The sequence below is a fragment of the Crocodylus porosus genome, unplaced genomic scaffold, assembly GCF_001723895.1.
Source record: "Crocodylus porosus isolate Cpor-Errol unplaced genomic scaffold, CroPor_comp1, whole genome shotgun sequence".
Classification (NCBI taxonomy): Eukaryota; Metazoa; Chordata; order Crocodylia; family Crocodylidae; genus Crocodylus; species Crocodylus porosus.
Genome location: NW_017728924.1, coordinates 14,544,942 through 14,563,325, shown reverse-complemented (window position 1 = coordinate 14,563,325; position 18,384 = coordinate 14,544,942). Strand labels below are relative to the sequence as shown.

General features: G+C 38.4%; 1 protein-coding gene across 3 annotated transcripts in view; it reads left to right on the top strand.

The window, feature by feature from the left end:
• ATRX (ATRX, chromatin remodeler) overlaps positions 1–18,384 on the top strand; it is a 146,510-nt gene that overhangs the window by 113,396 nt on the left and 14,730 nt on the right. For all 3 annotated transcript variants that reach the window (XM_019540375.1, XM_019540377.1, XM_019540376.1), the window contains 5 exons: positions 1,192–1,345; positions 1,668–1,768; positions 4,586–4,694; positions 8,403–8,580; positions 9,728–9,922. In XM_019540375.1, coding sequence (XP_019395920.1) covers positions 1,192–1,345; positions 1,668–1,768; positions 4,586–4,694; positions 8,403–8,580; positions 9,728–9,922 — 737 coding nt within the window. The remainder of the gene's footprint in view (positions 1–1,191; positions 1,346–1,667; positions 1,769–4,585; positions 4,695–8,402; positions 8,581–9,727; positions 9,923–18,384) is intronic.

The window sequence follows — 18,384 nt, the reverse complement described above, 5'->3', positions numbered from 1 at the left end:
TTTCTGAATAGAGATAAAGCTCTCTCTAGGAGGAGGGCATTCTCTATTCCAGATGCGTCAACTAGGGGAGTTATAGCAAAACAGATGTTGCCTGGTTTTTTTGGGTACAATTATTTCAGCACAGAAATAGTGAGATGCAAATTTTTATAATTCTGCTCATCTCATCTGTTTTATCATTTTTATTTTTAGGAAGGATGAAACAAGGGAAATATTGTAAAGTATAATTTTGTTAATTTCACAGAACTCAGCTGTTAAGACCTTGGAAGCACCTTAAATCAGTTCACTAGAAGTTTTATGTAAACAGTGGATTAAAGAACTGTTTATGATCTGATATTCAAAATAAGAAGTTATTTATATTCCATAAAGAAATGAAACCTCTTTCTGTGTACTTGTACTATTTCCAGCACAAAGAGTCATAACTGTGAACAGTTCTACAAGATTGCATACAATTATTATGAAAAATCTGCCCCTTCTGTGCTTATCCATTTTTAAAAACTTGGCTTTTAGAATCTCTTTCTAAGTAAATTTAGGAAGATATCATTAGTAGTTCTGACTTGGTAAAAAAAAAAAAGAAAAAAAAAAGAAAAAAATATCCTTTTTGCTCTTGATTTGTTATTTTTAAAGAGAACAAAACAAATCCCAAACTTGGGTTGCTGAGATTTATTATTGTGTATTGTGCCTTTGTAGTGGATCATTTAATAAAGTGAAATGGCCCGAGAGATTTTAATATACGTCAAAACAAACACAACAGCGAGATATATTTTGAGGAGCAAGCCTACATAGCCCTATGTGGATGGCTTTAGATAAGCTTTCCTGTTAAAAAATAAAAAAAATAAAAATCCTTGCTTGAAATTTAGGATCTTGATTTTAAAAGGAATTGAAACAACTGTACCGTCCAGGTAAAACATTTGGCTGAGTTTTAGGAGAGACAGTAGCTGAGGGTAAAGGATAAATACTCCCTTGGGGAAAAGACAGGTAGCAGAGCTACACTGATCATTAGTAAAGCTGAACCAGTTCCGTTGTACATTAGCCGATCCTTGACTTGGTGCCGTCAGTACAAGTAAACACAAAACCTTTGATTGCAGAGACCAGTTTGTACTTTAAGGATTTTTAAGCATCTGAATTTTAGACAGTCTGGAGCCTTCCTGTTAAGGAGGTTCTATTTAATTTAATAATATCTTTCTTTTGCAGGTAAAGCCACATCTTCTTCCAACCCAGGAAGCCCAGCTCCAGACTGGTATAAGGATTTTGTCACTGATGCAGATGCTGAAATATTGGAGCATTCTGGGAAAATGGTTCTTCTCTTGGAAATACTTCGTATGGCAGAGGAACTTGGTGACAAAGTGTAAGTCAGGATTTTTTAATGAGCAATTTGTGGGAAGTTTTGTGTTCTATTTTGATTCTTATTTAAATATATTATTTTGTCTTAGTTTACTTCATCATCTGCCCATTTTAATGTTTATGTTGAGCTCAAAGATATAGCTCAGTTTGTCTGAAATATTTATGTTTGTTTAAGTTATTTTTATCTTAAGATAAGCAAGATTCACTCAGTCTAAAAAGCTAATCTGTGTTAAAGATAATATCCAGGCTGAAGACGAGGAAAACAGTAATGAAATCTGTTGAAATTGTTAGAGGCGAATGCTGTATGCTGCTTTTTCTCTCTCCAGTCTAGTTTTTAGCCAGTCTTTAATATCACTGGATTTGATAGAAGACTTTCTTGAGCTGGCCAGCACAGAGAAAACTGACAAAGAGAAACCTATTTATAAAGGTGAGTGTGATTTCTAGATCTCCCAAGAGACTGGGAGTATCCTTTTAATTAAGTTTTCTGCTCCAGTTGTATGTGTATGGATTTTAATTGGGTTAAGGATAGATTCATTTAACTGACTTATTGCTTCCTTGCTCCTCCTTTGGAATGATCTTATGGAGAACCTGCCATTTGACATGCTGAGGCCTAAACTTTTTTTAAGTGAAATATCAGGTCTCCCTTAAAATGGTAGTATATGCCATGGTATTTTATTGAAGGAAAAATTTAGTATAGAATTTCTTCTTCAGATGACTTAAAAGTATTGCAGGGTCATATGTAGCTATTCATCATATTTTGGACCTATATGTTTTTATTGTTTCCATCTTTCCACTTTTAAAATATGTTCTTTATAATTAATTTGGTGATGGCAACATCTGTTGGAGAAAGATAATACCTTTTACCTAGGGAAGGCATTCAGAAAATTAGTTATTAAACAATTAATTATATGTATTCTTGTGTATGTGGAAGCCAGTTCTGCAGTTGGAAAGGCATCATGGTTTGTGGTCTATATATGGACTTTTGGGGCAGGAAGTTGATTACCCTCTCTCTCTACAGTCTAGTATCCATGGAGGATTAGAAGACTCCAGCCTGATCCAGTCATTAATCAAATATGTAAAGTATTATAGAAAAAAATTAATGTTATTAGCTTCTGATATTTCTGTTCTAAACATAGTTTTCAGCTACTCAAAGCACCAAAAAGTATACTTGAGAGTAAAGTTTCTTTGGTTTGGTTTCAAATCTGTTTCTTGCTCAGAACTATCTCCCATGAGAAGGAGGGGGAGATGTGATTACCTATGTCAGGCAGAAGTCAGAGTAGGGTAGCATCAGAGACCTGACTGGTTCTGAGGCATGAATTTTCATGCCTAGCATCTGACTACATAGGTTGTTGCCTACAGAAGTTCATGGCTCTGAATTACTTCATCTGTGGTGCTCCCCTGCCCTATCTTCTGCATCATAGGGAGCATATCTGTCACCTGAAATGTTTCCAATATCTAAATCTTTTGGATTGAATCAACTAAAGTTATTTAAGTTTTCCAGTTTGACGTGTATACGTTGATGGATGAGTTTTTACCTGCTCTCTACTATGTATGTATTGTATGCACGTATTGTTCCATGTTCCTGAATATGGGACATGTTTATTGTTTTTAAGCTTTACTTAATTACTTCTCATGTATTTAATACTTCAGTTCAGTTTATTTTTACCTGGAAGTGGCTATTTCACATAGCTGATGTTGAAGGAAACTCCTTAGTTCTACCATCGCTTTCAAAGATTCTTGTTTTTGTGTAAAAATCTTGAACAGTTTACAAGCGATTAAAAATACCTGTACTGCAGTTAGTTAGCCAGTCAGGTTAAGTTCTTCAGCTGCTTTCTTTTTGTATTTTCATTGCTCCCTGCTGGTGCTCTATTAGTCATATAGTGTACTTAATAATTTCTCCTTTGCTCAGCTTCTCACCATTTGTTGTCTTGGGATTCTGTGAGCTCTCTACATTGGTGTAGCCCGTTCATATCACTTGGGCTAATTTTACAAGGTTTTTGCTTTTTCCTGTTTGTGGTGGTTCTTTTGATGTGCAACAAGGTTATCAATTCTGCACAAGATTTACTAAATATAGACATTTCTGACATGAGTTAACATGCAGTTTCTCATAATTCATCATCATTCAGCAATGCTACTTCCTACAAGACCTGCTCTGATTTTAATCGATGACACAGTGGGGTTCATTTTGTGTAAATAAACCTTGACCTCCAGAGAAAATGAAAGGTTAGTTCTAAAAGGGAAGGAAAAAAATCTGCTTCTATCAGCTGTAATTTTTTTACATCTGGCAAGAAGTAGCCATAACTCACAGGCTAATTAAACTCAAGCAGCTGTTCTAAATTTCAGTTCCAAAATGATTAGACCTTGACTTTTTGAAATCTCCTTTCAAGCATTTACTTAAGGGTGCAATTTGTATCAGAGAGACTGAAGCCTAGAGTAATTGAAAACATGCAAACTACAAAGATCAATTAGAAAATTAGGGTTACTGGTATAATGCCTAAAGGTTAAATGTAGTTACTTTTTAAAATTAACTTTTGCACTGAGGTTAAACAAGAAACTTGATTGATGATTTTGTTGCAAACATGTCCAGACCACTAGAAACTTGAGATGACAAGGGAGGGGGAAGGGATGGGAGGGAACAGACTGGGGAAAGAGACAGGCAAATCTTAGAAAAGCTAACTAAAGGTTTCTAAAAATATTTAATTAAAGTTTGACCTCAGTGTATAAATCCTGATTGTATCCTCGTCTTTCTAAATTTGCAAACCAAGTAAAACTGTTCTTGGAAGTATCACTTAGGTAACTTTTTAAAACAGCAAAATCTCCATGGGAAGAAGAAAATACAGCTAGACATGGGACACTATCTGGGCCAGGATCTTATTTCCAAAATTCATTTAATTTCATTCTTGAGTCATTTTAAATCTGCTTTTCTTACTATTGGTAAAGCTGCCTATGGATATGGGGAGTTTCTCAAATCACCTGTTGCTTTCAGAGCTCAGGACAATTATTGTCCCAAATCATGATCTATACTATCTTCTGTAATCCTATTTTCAGTATTTCATGGTACATCTTGCATTGTGGACTTTTCACAACTGGTACAAGACAACACCATGTCCTATCAAAACCCATCTCTTCATGGGTTCTGCATGTTTTTGCGCTTGAGGAACAAATAACATAAAAACAAGACTGCTGCCTAGTATTTTTATATTGTGCCAATATCTTTGTAATCGCCTGTCCTTCAAATTTCTAGGTGAAGGAAAATGGTTCAGAAATATTGACTACTATCGTTTAGATGGTTCAACTACAGCTCAGTCTAGAAAGAAATGGGCTGAAGAGTTTAATGACGAAACTAACGTGAGGTAAGGTCTGGTTTTGTATATGTAACTTTTGACATTTGTTCCTATTTTCCATCTCTCTTTTTTTTTATTACTTGAACTAACCAACTCAATTAACTTCAGATTGGTACAAAAATATCCTCCCTATGATGGACAGAAGTCGTATTTTTAACCAGTAACGCTTCGCTGTAGAACCTGGAATGGAGCACTTTCCCACAGTCTCAGCCCTCCTTTTCCAGGCAGCAGAACAGCTCTGATGCCTTGTTGCAGAGGGCATCTTCATCCCCCTCTAGTGGCAGGTGCATATTGTACTCTTAAGTCAGATGGCAAAGTGCTGTGATATGCTGTGGATTTCAAGATTCAAATTCTGCTGCTGCTGCTGAAGATAGATGCCTGCCCTTCAGTTCTTTTGACATTTTTTATTTGTTTTATATTGCCTTAAAGCCCTCCCACTCCAAAGGGAATCTGAAAGACCCACACAAACAGGAGAAAAAGGGGTTTTGGGGGAGGGGGTTGTTTGTTTTTTTTAGTAGAGGGGAGAAGCAAAAACTTACTTTTTGTTCCCATTTAATTTGATTAAATTGAAAAAACAAATTCATTCTGTAGAATCAAGTAAAATAATTTTACACTTAAAAATTAGAAATCACATATGCTATAAGGTGTTAGGATTGTTATGTGGAGAATTTAGGGTAGGAAATGCCAAAACTAAGGATGTATAGAGAACTTGTATACACTCGTCTTTATGCATATGCGTTATACAATCATGTATTTAAAGACAAGTTTCTTAGTGGATGGACTGTATTGTGGTAGTAAATGAGAGTAACATAGTGAAAGAGGCTGTTGTATATACCTGTTTCTTGTTGCACACGTGAAAAAGTGTCAGGTGAATGTGACAGGAAACTGAGGACAAAGACTGGTCTCAGTGGTAAGGCAGTTGAACATCGTTCTGGAGAAATGGTTTTTCAGGATCCTATGCCAGGACCTCAACTAAAATTTTCATGGATGGCCACTGTGTCAATACCTGATTTGACACGTATACAATCTGATTTGCAGAACTTCTGAGCACTCCTGATTTATAGGTGGTTGTGTGAGCTATATATGCTGAACATACTCTGTAAACTGAGAGGTATTGTGAAAAATCAGGTTCTGAGTTTCTCAAATCAAGCACTTAAAATTAGTTGACAGCATTGCCTTTCATCTCTATTTTTAAATTTCCTTGCTTCAGCCTCCTTGTACTTAAAGGTAAGGGGGAAGGAATTATGCCACATCACTTCATTGGAGAGTTACTTACTTAGCCAAAGGTTACTGCAGGATATCTCTGCACGGTGGAGTTAAGATTGTGTGTCCTGACTCTGCAGTTCTGTATTTCTTTTATGTGTGTAACCTTAACTCTGAGTTACCTGATTTATAAAACTTAGCTTTGGGATGCTACAAAAACTCTCATGCACTTTTGCCCCGGATAGCTACGCGCTTTCAATCTGAATGATATCTTAACATAGTTTTTGTCTGAAACTATTTGATATATGGTCTTACCCAGGAGAGGTCTTTCTCTAGTTATGTATGCATGTATGTAAATACATAATAAAATGACTCTTGTGCAAGGCCACTGCAGCCATCTGCTAGCAATTTAAATTAGTAATGAAGTTTATATTTGGACTGTTGTTCTCTCTCTTAAGTATTTTTAACCCAACTATTTACACTAAATATGGAGATTCCCAAGCAGCATAAAGTTAGTGAATGAAAATAAGGGGTTGCAAAATATGCTGTCTCTTATATTCATTTAGCTCAGTTTTAAGAAAAATAATTAAAAAAAAAAAAACTTTTAGTTTTGACTTGTGAGTGTGATATGTGGTTCCGCCCTTAATGAGAAGAAATGCATTTGATGTTAGGTTTTTTAGTTGAGAAGAAAGGACTTCTGTCATTTTGTTAAAGGTTTCCTATTAAGTTAGTTGATTATAGGGCTTACTCTGTGCCACATACCTTGTTCTTTGATGTGGAAAGCTTACTATCCCTTGCACATAGTTGAGTGTATTCAGCCAATTTCTGAATATAACAAATGGGAGTCATTCTGTAGCAGCAGTAGCCCATTAACCTGACAATAAGTGCATCTCACTAATATTTACTTAACTAGCTCTAAAGTGAGTAAGATGAAAAAAATGATCATGTATGTCTCTTTACATTGTAACAAGTCTAGGTTCTTCCCTTATAAACAGTTATTATTTTGGGCATGCTTCTTGAAAGCAAAATACCAACACTTCATATAGCTGCAAAATGTTCACTTAACAAAAGATATCCTAGAGCATTGTCATACGGGAATTTATCTATGTTTGAAAACTGCATTTTTCATATATTTGATAACTGGAAACATTTTGAAAATATTAATAGTTTTTGGAGAGGTGTCAAGCAACTTTGTAATTTTTACTATAAACTTGTACTACTGATGCCCACCCCTCAGTTCTTTTGACATTCAAAAAATTTGTTCTATGTTGCTTTAAAAAAAAAAAAAAAAAAACCCTCCCCAAACAGAAGGAAAAGTTTATTTTGTTCCTGTTTAATTTGGTCTTGCTGTTTTATTTGAACAATAGTATTTTATATAAAAAATTTACCCAAATTTTAATTTGAAATTTCCACACCAAATATACAAGAAAATAACATTTCTAAACCCTGACAATCACCTCAGTTTGGGGCTTTTGGGCTGGGACACTTTCTACAAATAGGGGAAGCTGTTCACATTTTCCCTTGAAATTTGAGGCATGATTACTCCATACCATCATGCCAGAATATTGGTCTCTAGCTTTGAAATTCTTCATGAACTAGAAAAAGTTCTCCTTGTCCTTTTCCAGATACATTAGTAACAGGTGCATTGTTAGGTATATGTGAATTTCTGTTCAGCTCTTGTTTTTTCCTACATGGAAATCTAGATGCTTAGAGAGAAATGACTTTGGTATCCCACATTGCCATTCTAAACCATACTATAAACTCTGGTTTATCCATATCTGATGATATCAGATTGCTGATTATGAAAATTAAATATCAAAACCAAATACCAAAAGTGTACATTTTCTGCCACGTTTTAGCGCTTAGCTTTATAGAATCAGCCATTTATTAGAACCAGAGTTTTGAACCATAAATTGCTGTACATAATTATTTTTTTTCTCTACTGTCCACTGGAACGAGCGAGTAAAATACAACAAAGAACTGTAGCTGTACAGAGCTGCTTGGCAGACCTCCAAACAAACTTTTGTACTTTATGCTACATATTAGAATTGCTTCTTATTAGAATCAAAGTGACCTGTCTGAGTTTCTGCCAACCAGTATACACTGCATCTCCAACTGGTGGTATATCAAAGTAAATTTTACTGATAATGGGAAAGAGGAAATAGTTTCCATTTCTTCTCCTTACAGCACCACCTTCTAAAATTTTCTGATTTTCTTTTTCCATGAATTATCGTGCTCCAGATGTTTTGGGCTTTCGGAGCTATGATTTTGAGAATGCAGTTAGTCTTACGAGAAGTTTTGCTTTTTATTTAAAACGGTACAAATGCAAATTTTACAGTATTGCATTTTTAAAAATTAAATAATTGTAACTTATGAATAATACATAAGAGGTCCTCCAGAGGATTTAGTTTACCTGTTTTCACAAACATATTTATAACATTTAAGGATGCCAAGACAAGGGAAGTCAATTTTGCTTTGTAAAATACTAAAATTTAATCATTTTTGTTGTTCCAGAGGCCGTTTGTTTATTATTTCCACTAAAGCAGGTTCTCTTGGAATAAACCTAGTGGCTGCTAATCGTGTGATTATCTTTGATGCCTCTTGGAACCCATCCTATGATATCCAGAGTATCTTTAGGGTTTACCGCTTTGGGCAAAACAAACCTGTGTTTGTGTACAGGTTCCTAGCTCAGGTAAGTTTTGAAACTAATGTTTCATTAATGGTCTTAATGTTGTGGTGTCAAATGTCAATCTGTGCATATAGATTTTTTCATCCCTGTGGCATCAGATACCGGGGATGTACTTGCACACATGCAGTAGTGTTTTTAAGCTGAAAATTGTCAAGCTGTAATAAACTGTTACAGATTTATCTCATCCCCTGCCCTACCCCACCCCAGAGGGGAGGAGTTTTTGTTAGGTAGTTTGTTTTGGTTTCTTTTTTAAGATCACATATGAAGGATTATTATAATCATGTAGCTAGGTAGGTTGAAGACCTTTCTGCTATCTTTAACCCTAACTGGATCTTGACCAAGTCAAATATTAACCTTGTATTTAAGTTCAATAATTGAGCTTCTGTAGTCTTGTACAGTAGGATGTTTCCTCTTTACCCCCAAGTTCAAATAATTCTCATAACCTTTCCTGAATCTTTTTTCAATTTACTAACATGCTTTTTAATTGTGGGTCCCAGTGTTGAACATAACTGTTCTCACTGATGCCGTATACATAACCTCCCTACCGCTCTGTATTCCTGTGCTTGTACATCCAAGGACTGTATGTGCTTTCACCACATTCTGTTGTGCTGGTAACTTATGTTCAGTTCTGCTTTCTTCTTTGACCATTGTGTCCTAAGCTTGCTTGCTTGCTTTATTTTTTTGAACTGACATTGAATTTGTACCTTCTCTTTTTCATACTTAATTTTGAGGGTAGGGTTGGGGCTTGTGGGGGATTTTTTTATGGATTTGTTGCTAAAGTCAGATAAAACACACTGAATAATGTTATAGAAACACAGTTTTTAAATATCGATTTTTTTAGAAGTACAGATTTGGAGAAGTGAAAAATCTGATTTCCGTGAGTTAATGAAGTTGAAATATATTTCTTTTTCTAATAAACTGCTAACAAGCTAATAAAGGATTCTCTCCAGAACTCATTTTTTTTAAATGATTTAAAAAAGGAAGGTGGTTTATGGTAAGCCACTTGATGTGATGGAACAAACATTAAAAACGGAAAATTGTTTTATAAGGGTTGTTCCTATCATTTAATGGCTGTTTTTCCAAATGAGTAATTTGATCCTATGTATGTGCGCACTGACATTTTTAAAAATTAATGTGTGGGTTTTTTTAGGGAACAATGGAGGACAAGATCTATGATCGCCAAGTAACAAAACAGTCACTGTCTTTCCGGGTGGTTGACCAGCAGCAAGTTGAGCGTCACTTCACCATGAATGAGCTCACGGAGCTCTATACTTTTGAGCCAGATTTGCTGGATGACCCTAATTCAGAAAAGAAAAAGAAGAGGGACACACCCATGCTGCCAAAGGTAACCAGATTCCAAGCATTAGCAGTAAAAAACAGTGTAGATGAATTTCAAAACAGCTGGCAACATTGAGAAGAGAAGTCGCAAAAACTTTCCTGTCCGGTGTCAGATGGAAATCAGTAGCATGGCTGGGACTTGAACAATTGAACCTTTTAGCCTTTTGAGTTCTAGTCTACTGTCTAAATGTTCTAAGACTTCTTTTTTGGAGGGGAGTACCAGAGATAGGAACCACAGAAAAGGGGAAGGAGAGTCAATCTTGGAAAAAGTCCGCCCTTGATACTTAACATCCAAGGACGTTTGAAATGCTGGCTTGCTTAATCTATGTGAGATCAAGGCTAAGTACAGACGGTCAAAAAGCCTGAAGCTGAGTTGATTCAGTCTTTTCAGGTGAATCTAAAATACAGAGATTAAATTGAGAATCAACTGGACAGACATTTACCTTTTGATTCAGGGATTGCAGCCACATACCTACAGGGGCTCAGGCCAGAAGGCGGGGGTACTAGAGCACAGCTCTGGCACAGCCAGCATGGGCTGTGTTTTGCTTCCTCTTCCTGCTGCCCCCGAGGTCTCTGAAATTTGCAGTCCAGGGTTGTTGTTCATCACTTTCCCTTCCTGCTTCCAGGTGCCTCTGGGATTTGTAGTACACAGTTGCAGTCAGCAGTAAGTTTTTGGCAGGGCAGCTCTGTACTTGGGGGAAGGGAAGTTTAACCCCTCTTCCTGGCCCCAGACCTCAGCCAGAGTTTGCCTGGAGGACAACCTCCCAGAGTTTGCTGGGGCGGCTTGGGGGAACACCCCGCCACCCACCACTCCTTCTCTGCTGGAGCAGGTAGCCCAGCCCAGGGCTGGAAAGCATGCTGGGATGCTGGGGGACTGTGATTTAACTTGAACCAGGAAGGGGTCTGGCACAGAAGTTTCATAAACTGGTTTAATCCAAGTCAGTTAAATCTAATATTACATTCAATCAAATTCATCTGAAACCAGTTTCAGCCATCTTGCAACTGGTTTATATGCACTGAACTTTGGTTCTGTTAGAGGTTTAAACCAGTTTCTGACCACTTAAACCAGTTTGTATGTAACTTCTGTCCCTAGTCCAGAGACTCGGGCAAAGGCTGGCCTTGTATTTGTATTTTTTTTGCCTTACTGGATAGGGGTGGAACACTGGTTTTGGTTGGTTGATTTTATATTTTGTGGCTTGCTCTGAAGGTTCTGGCCCCTTTTTTTTTTCCTTCTTAAGTGGCTTTGTGCTTCCCTTGAGCCTATCGTGATTAAGAACATAGAATGTTGCATCTAAATTCTGGGGGAAAAGGTAGCCGGGTAGAGGAATAGGTGTTAGTGTTTGGGTGGGTTACTGGTAGAGAGCAGGCAATATGGTGTTTGTTAAAATAGAGATGCTTAATCTTGAAACAACTGGTTTTCTCATACTGTTCTTTTCAGTTAGCCTTTTAGTTATTGCCTGCATTTTCAAATGTGAGTTTTGATGTAGGGTACCACAGTTTTTGGCTGCCCAGTTTGAGATACCCTGAAAGGGTCTGATTTGCAAAATAAGAAAGCTGAGGCACACATTACTGTATCAAGTAAGTACTCAATGTTGAGTTCAAAATTGCTAGTCAGTTTTGAAAATTAAGCCAACTAACTTCAGTCAAACTTTCAGGAAGGAAAATGTATTGTAGGCATAAGTACCTGGGCCACTTAATTTGCACTGCTTTAATACTTACTGTTTTGAAAACAAATAAAACAAGTTTAAGTTAGTCCTTGTTTATGCAAATGTGTTCATATAACATTGAGACCTTGCATGCTGAAGGTTAACTCAAGTCACTTACTGTGAAATTAGTCTTTTAGCTTATGTAACACAGTCATTTAATACAGTCGCATAATTGGTGAATATGAAGTGAATTACACGTGGCCTGTGCTTAGTAAACGGATCTCATTTTTTGCTGTATTCTTTGAAATTTATATGCAGCTGACCATTGGGTAAAATAGAGAGTTTTCTTTCTTTTCTGTTTTTTAAGGTACATCAGAAACAAGGGTAAAAATATTCTTTTAGTATTGAATGGTGATTCTGATTGCATAGTCTAAAGAAATGTTGAGGGCACATTTTTCACCTTCTGTTTGCTATTATAAACATACACAAGGGTATAATTCCTGGGGAGAAGGGAGGTGGGGGAGAGATGCGCGTGCACATGCACATGCACACGTAGCAGAAGTTAATCAAATCAAATAATACTGCTCTCCGAAATCCTTAGCTGAAAGGAATACAGTAGGTTAGAAGGGAATGACAAAACGTTGTATTACTGCAGGGCTGGCCAACCTGTGGCATACGTGCCACAAGTAGCACAGGCAGCCTGTGTGTAGCGCACGGCCAATCAGGAAGGGAGCACAGAAGCAGATAGGGCAGGGAGTGCGAAGCAGAACAGCAGATTGGGCAGGGGAGGGGGATCAGAATAGCACTTGGGAAGGATGGCGGGGAGCTTACCTTGGGGTGTGCTTGCCAAAAAGGTTGGTCCCCACTATTATAGTATTAGTGTAATTTGTTCTACAGAAGTAAAGAGCCCAAGTTCTTAGCATGCATGCAAGAAAAATACAACCATTTCCAAATGCACTGGTGGCTACTTCATGTACTTAGGTCATTGTGAGCTGTCTGGAGTGGGAAAATGCTTTTTCCTTTACTGTGACCATATTTTCTTTTTTCAGGAACATTGCATATTTTCCATTCTGAATATAGATTATCCTGTGAATTACCAGAATGTGATCAGTTACTGTTAAATACCAGACTGGGCTTTCTTGAACTGTTGCGCAGGGCACCATTCTCCAAGAGAGAGATTTTTACTAGACCACCTACAGTGCCTATGCAGCTGTCAGAGGGATTAAGAAAGTGTTAGCCCAATACGAAGCCATTTTAACAGTCATTTTAAAACATGTGAAAACTTTAATAATTGAATCTAAACCCTTCTTATGGATTTTTTTTCTACATAGGCAGAAAGACATGGATCAATGAAACTTGTTTATTAATACTGATTTTGTTACTTTGTAACAGAATTTTTTACCTTTTAAAAAAAACCCAACATTTTTTTTCTTCAGTTAAGAATTTAATATCTTTGTAAAAAGAACACATTTGAAGATTATCTTTTATGCTTTTTGCTTAGTTTATATTGGTAGCTCTGCAAGTACAGTTGATACGCCACCATACTCGGATATCTATTTATTCTTAAGAATAGTTTAATCTTTCATAGTATACCCAAATGAGTCAAATATGTCTTTAGACTAAAATGTTCTTAACAAAATGCTGGGTATAAACTGATTACGAGTGATTTTGTAAGTTTGAGGAAATTTATCTGCCGACATCCCTGTTTCATCACTGTTTTAATACCAGAAATAAATCACAAGAAAAAGGAATGTTTGGGGGGGTGGGGGGAGCGCTGAATTGGCCTGGATGTCTCGATGTGGGCATGTGGCTGAAGAAAAAAGTCATGTGTTGCAAGTAAAAGAAACTAAAAGGGTATTTCAGAAATTAACAGATAAATGGCTGCGCACGCTGTATGTCTGACAAAGTGGGGAACACTGATGGCCTTGTTGAATGCACCCATAATTTATTACTATGTAGAGAAGTGACATGGCCCAGTAAATGATCATTGCATACACAGTGGATTTATTTCACAATTTCTGTTAGTTTTTTAAACACCCTTATATATTACACTAGTTCATCTTCAAAACAAATTTGTGAATATTAATTGCCTTTCTACTCCCATTGAACATGGGAAAGTTTTAGAGAGATGAAACAGATAGGACATCTACTTGTCACAAGAGGTAAAAATTAGCTATTTATCGTATGACAGGGGGAAGGTGAGACTACTTGCAAAGGCTTACCTCAGTGCAAGGACTTAAGTGTTCATTAAATAGTACCCTTTTTTGGGGGAAAAAAACCCAACCTGTGTAACATTTGAAAATGTTGTTATATATGTGAGCAGATCGCTGACTGGGGGAAGTTTTCTTGAACACAGCTCCATTTATGACACCAGCAGTATGGAAGCCTTAAAGAAGATGAGCAACTCAGTTTCTTCCTCGTTGCAGGGAAGAAGGGTGTAATGTTCAATAACTTGTTTATACATTAAGTTTTAAATACTAAATTTCCCCTTCATCCTAAAAAGCTTCATCTGGCTGATTGGGAAAGTAGTAGTGTATGAATCTCTGCTCTCATGTCAGTCCTCAGCTTTGGGGGGAAAAAACCCTATCTTGTAATTGTTTGATTCCTCCTTATCAGCCCATCTGTTGGCTTAATGGCTTGTGTTCTGCCATATGCAAACCTTTTAACTACTGGTAATACTTGGCACTTGAAAACTAATAATTATCAGGTAATTTTCTCTGTTTTTAGCAGATTGTACATGTATTCATTTGCAGGAAATAATTTGTAGGTTGATTCCTTTTAGCTGTCTAGTACCAGCTTAGAGTTAAGTGGCTATGAACTCAGAAGTCCTTTACCTTTCTCTTGTCTCTTACTCCTCTCTCTCAATTAGATTTTTTGCCTAGAGCACTTAAGACCTAAGTATGTGAGGTGCTGAGTTCCCTGAGATCCTACTGAAGTTTGAAATCAAGGGTTCTCAGAACCTCCCAGAGACATTCACTTCCTTCAAGGTATGGGCCTGAAATCCTGAAAATATCAAAGGAGGGTTATAATTTTAATGTACCTTTTCAAATAGCGTGCAGTTTCAGAGAGAAGGGTCAGAGAGATGGCAGTCAGTGACTCAAATGCATCATTAGTCAATTTGTGCCGAAATATTTTACAAACCTGTTTTAAAATGTGAAGTTCTGAAGATTATAAGCCAGTTCTTTAAAAACTCAATTGAGTAGCTATGTCGTTATTGAGCATTAAATGAGGTTTATTTTCTCATAAAAGAACACTCTTCCTCTTAAGCATTTTTCTTTCTATAAAGAGCAACTTCTGTGTCTGCTTGCCATTCCACAATGGCACTTATTTAAAAATTAAACTGTATTTAACATACAAAAGGGAAAAAAATACTCTGAAAAGGGAGACAAGCATTTTTCTGTCAGCAAATTAGGACAGAAATAAAAGCCATCTCCGTTAGTTTCAGAAGAGTAAAATAGCACATTGTAGCTTTAAATTACTTTGGCTTCCATAATTATTTTTGTAGAGCTTTGTTTTACGTCTTAAGTATGATTTGCCCCATAGTCACTCTAACTGCCGTCTCTAAATTTAATGCACCCTTTCTTTGTATACCTCTTGTCTAATCTTTCCATCAAATGTTCAGTTTCTTGCCTATAAGTGTTTCTGTATATTTACAAGTTTCTTCAAGTAGTCCTTTCCCTACAACCAATCACCTGTAATCCAGTTGTCCACAATCAAGAGCTCTCAGCCTTTGCTGAATGGGATTTCAGTAAGTGGCCATAGTTTGTGATGAGTAGGATATGGGAATAAAGGCAAAAAAATCTAATGCTGAGGAAGGAGGGAGGAATAGGCTGAGCAAGTACAACAAACAAAACCTTTTGTAGGACCTTAAGATAGCAGGAAAGTAGGGATGGAAAGGACCTCACAGGGTCATCTGGCCAGCCCCCTGCTTTCAAAGTAGGATCATCCTTGACTAAGCCATCCCAGCCAAGTGTCTGCCCAGAATTTTGTAGAATATTTCCAGAGACTGAGATTCCACAGCTTTTCTAGGTAGCCTATTCCAATGCTTGACCACCCTCAGAATGCCAACATTCCTCCTAATCTCCAAATCAGTTTCCTCTGCTGTACCTTGAGTCCATTGCTCCTACTAGGAGTTACAGTAGAGTAGACAGTAAGCTGAATATGAGCCAACAGTGTGCCTCTGTTGTTAAGAAGACTAACAGCGTACTGGGCTGCATTAGCAGGAGTGCTGCCAGCAGATTGAGGGGAGTGAGTATTCCCCTGAATTGGACACTGGGGAGGGGGCCATATCTGGAGTCCTGTGTCCAGTTTTGGGCCCTCTGCTACAGAAAGAATGCGGACAAATTGGATAGAGTCCAGTGGAAAAATTTAAAAATTGTTGGGGGGGGGGCTGGGTCACATGACTTTTAAGAGGCGAGGCTGAGGGAACTGGACTTTAGTCTGGAGAAGAGAAGACCGAGTAGCCTTCAACTACTTAAGGGGTGGTTCCAAAGAGGATGGACTGTTCTCAGTGGTGGCAGATGACAGAAGAAGGAGCAATGGTCTCAAGTTGCAGCAAGGGATGTTTAGATTAACTATGAGGAAAAACTTGCTGATGGGGAGGGTAGTAAAGCATTGGAACAGGTTGTTACCCAGAGAGGTGGTGGAATCTCCATCCTTGGAGGTTTTTAAGACCTACATAGACAAAGCCTTGACTGGGATGATATAGTTGGGGTGGACCTGCTTTGAGCAAGGGGTTGAACTAGATGACTTCCTAAGGTCCCTTTCAACCCTACCTTTCTATGCTTCTATCCTGTCCTCTGACCATGAAGCTTGGAAAGGCAAACTGTCTTCTCTTGAGAATCCTGGAGCGATCTGCCTACGAAAAAGAATATTGTTTAAAGTAAACAAAACTACCTATGAGAGAGGGAGAAGAATTAAAACCCCAACCACCCTAAAAAACCAAAACGTTTTCCTACTAAATTTAATGGAGTTGACATTTTCATATTCTAATTTAACATAAAATGTCTGCCACCGTGGATTAAGGTGAGAACCAATCATGATTATTAGAATATTCCAATTCATAAAGTATTTTTAAGCAGGATTTTATATTGGAGGATTTTTAAATCTTAATTTTATATTGGGAGATTTTAAATTCTTTTTCACTCGTTATGAAAACTTTGAAGAAAAGTCCCTGGAGCTATCCTTTTAACTCCTTTTGGTTTTTAATTCATCCTGCATATATATTTTCTTCAATAACTTAGATCTTTTCGATCCCATCCTTTCCACTGCTTGGTTTTTGGGTGACATTCTCATTGAAAAAGCAGTGTATATTTCTGTAGTTGTAAAACTTGTGATATTAACACTTTTAAACACATTTGCCTCTCCCTTGGTACTTCTGCCAAAAAATTTTTTTAAAACCAAGTATAAAAGGCATCTACTATGTATTATGCTTAGAAACATTTTTATTGGTATATTCATGAATTGCACAGCAATTAGTAGGGGTACACTGATGAAGATTGTTTTGACTGATAACTATGTCCAATGATTAACCAGCCATATCAGCTGATACCAGTCCAGTGGCCAGTATGCAACCTAGCAGGCTGGAGACCAGCATTCAGCTCATAAGCCTGTGGGAGAAATGGGTGGCAGGGGGCAGATCAAGGCCCCCATGGTGAAAGAAGGAATGAGGCTGGGGCAGGGTAGGTGCTACCTAGCCAGGGCGGAGCGCAGAGCTGAACAGCAGGCAGCTTATCTGGGAGGTTCGAGGTGGGGGGGCACAGCTCCCCACTACTGCACGCAAACATGGGGGTGGGGGGCACTTGCCCCTCTGGATTTGTGCACAGGGTGAGGGCAGGCTGCACTGTGGGCTCAGGGCCAGGAGCTGCACTGGTCTCTTCCCAGCGGGGAGGGGAGCCCAGCCCAAGGCTGCACTCTGGGCAGGCGGCAGCAGCGCTGGGAGGGGAGGCCACGGGGTAGACTACAGCCACCCCAGAATTCACCGTAGCCCCACTCCCAATGCCTCTGCCACTTGCCCTGAGTGCAGCCCTGGCCCAGCCACTCCACTGGGAGGAGGCCAGCACAGCCCCTGGCACTGAGTCTTCAGCAGGCAGCCCTCCTCCACCCCATGCACAAAACGGTGGGGGGCAGGGGGAAATGTGCCCCCTGCCTCCCCCTGGTGTGCATGCAGTGGTTGGGAGCTGCCCCCTCTCCCCACCCTCCCACACCCCACCGAGGAGCTGCCTGCAGCTCCGCTCCACGTTGCCCCAGCTGGACAGTGCCTGCCCCTGTCCCATTCTCTCTCTCACCATGGGAGCCTCGATTTGCCCCCCACACCTTCCCCTCCCCCCCAGATTTTCTGGCCAGATGCTGCTCTCCAAGCTGCTGGGCTACATTTGTAGCTGCGTGCGGCTATGTCTGCCCACGTGCATGCAGCATTTATCGCTGACAGCATTGGCTACAGTGGCCAAAAAAGCCGATTGCCGGTAATGTCAATTTTCCTTTTATCGGTGCCGATCCAATATGGACCGTTTTTCTGTTTTTTTTTTTTTTTATAGCGGTGCATATTTAGTAATTAGAGATGAAACTCTTGGTAAAGGTCATGTTGCATAATACTTAGGTGTTTTGTTCCTGATAAATTCAGCATACACAATCTGATCTCTGCAGCCCTTTATAGGGAAACAAAGGCCAGTTAAACCTAGCACAAACATTTACCTGTCTTTCTCCTTTCTGACACTGAACTGTCTACACCTTGCTTACAAAGACTGAACTGTTCCTTTGTAATTATCAAGAAAGCAAAGTAGGCATTTAAGCTAAAGTGAAGCTTTAGTTTTGCTTTTTTTTT